Below are 513 nucleotides of genomic sequence, written 5' to 3'. Positions count from 1 at the left end.
TCCTGCTGATCGTGCTCTCCTATGTGTCCATTGTCTGCTCCATCCTGAAGATCCGCACCTCAGAGGGCCGACACAGAGCCTTCCAGACCTGTGCCTCCCACTGCATCGTGGTCCTCTGTTTCTTTGTGCCCTGTGTTTTTATCTACTTGAGACCAGGTTCCAAGGATGCTGTGGATGGCATTGTGGCTGTTTTCTACACTGTGCTGACACCCCTACTGAACCCTATTGTGTACACCCTGAGGAACAAGGAGGTGAAGATAGCATTGTTGAAGATAACGGACAAAGTGACACATTTTCATACTGAGTAAACACTATATGAGGATATTTAAGCTTTTTCAAAGTTAAGGTTTTACTTAAGGTTTTTACACTAAATTTATTATATGCTAAATTTCATTGTTAGACAATATTCCTCCTGCTCAGGAATATTTTTGTCTGAGATTGTCTGTGGAGTTCTTAAGGTCACAATGAATTCACTTGTTCTTACTGTTGGCTCTATACAATAATTTTTTTTAA

The 513-nt window shown here is 40.9% G+C and overlaps 1 protein-coding gene across 1 annotated transcript in view; it reads left to right on the top strand.

The window, feature by feature from the left end:
* Positions 1 to 308, top strand: part of LOC103728716 (olfactory receptor 10G9-like) — a 1,027-nt gene extending 719 nt beyond the window's left edge. Inside the window, exon 2 of the mRNA XM_008826673.1 lies at positions 1 to 308. Within this exon, the coding sequence (XP_008824895.1) occupies positions 1 to 308 (308 nt within the window).
* The last annotated feature ends 205 nt before the right edge of the window (positions 309 to 513 follow it).

This window comes from Nannospalax galili, unplaced genomic scaffold (assembly GCF_000622305.1).
Source record: "Nannospalax galili isolate Female #2095 unplaced genomic scaffold, S.galili_v1.0 scaffold1852, whole genome shotgun sequence".
In the NCBI taxonomy this organism is placed as follows: domain Eukaryota; kingdom Metazoa; phylum Chordata; class Mammalia; order Rodentia; family Spalacidae; genus Nannospalax; species Nannospalax galili.
Note: the sequence above shows the minus strand (reverse complement) of the source record. Positions and strands in the feature narration are given on the sequence as shown.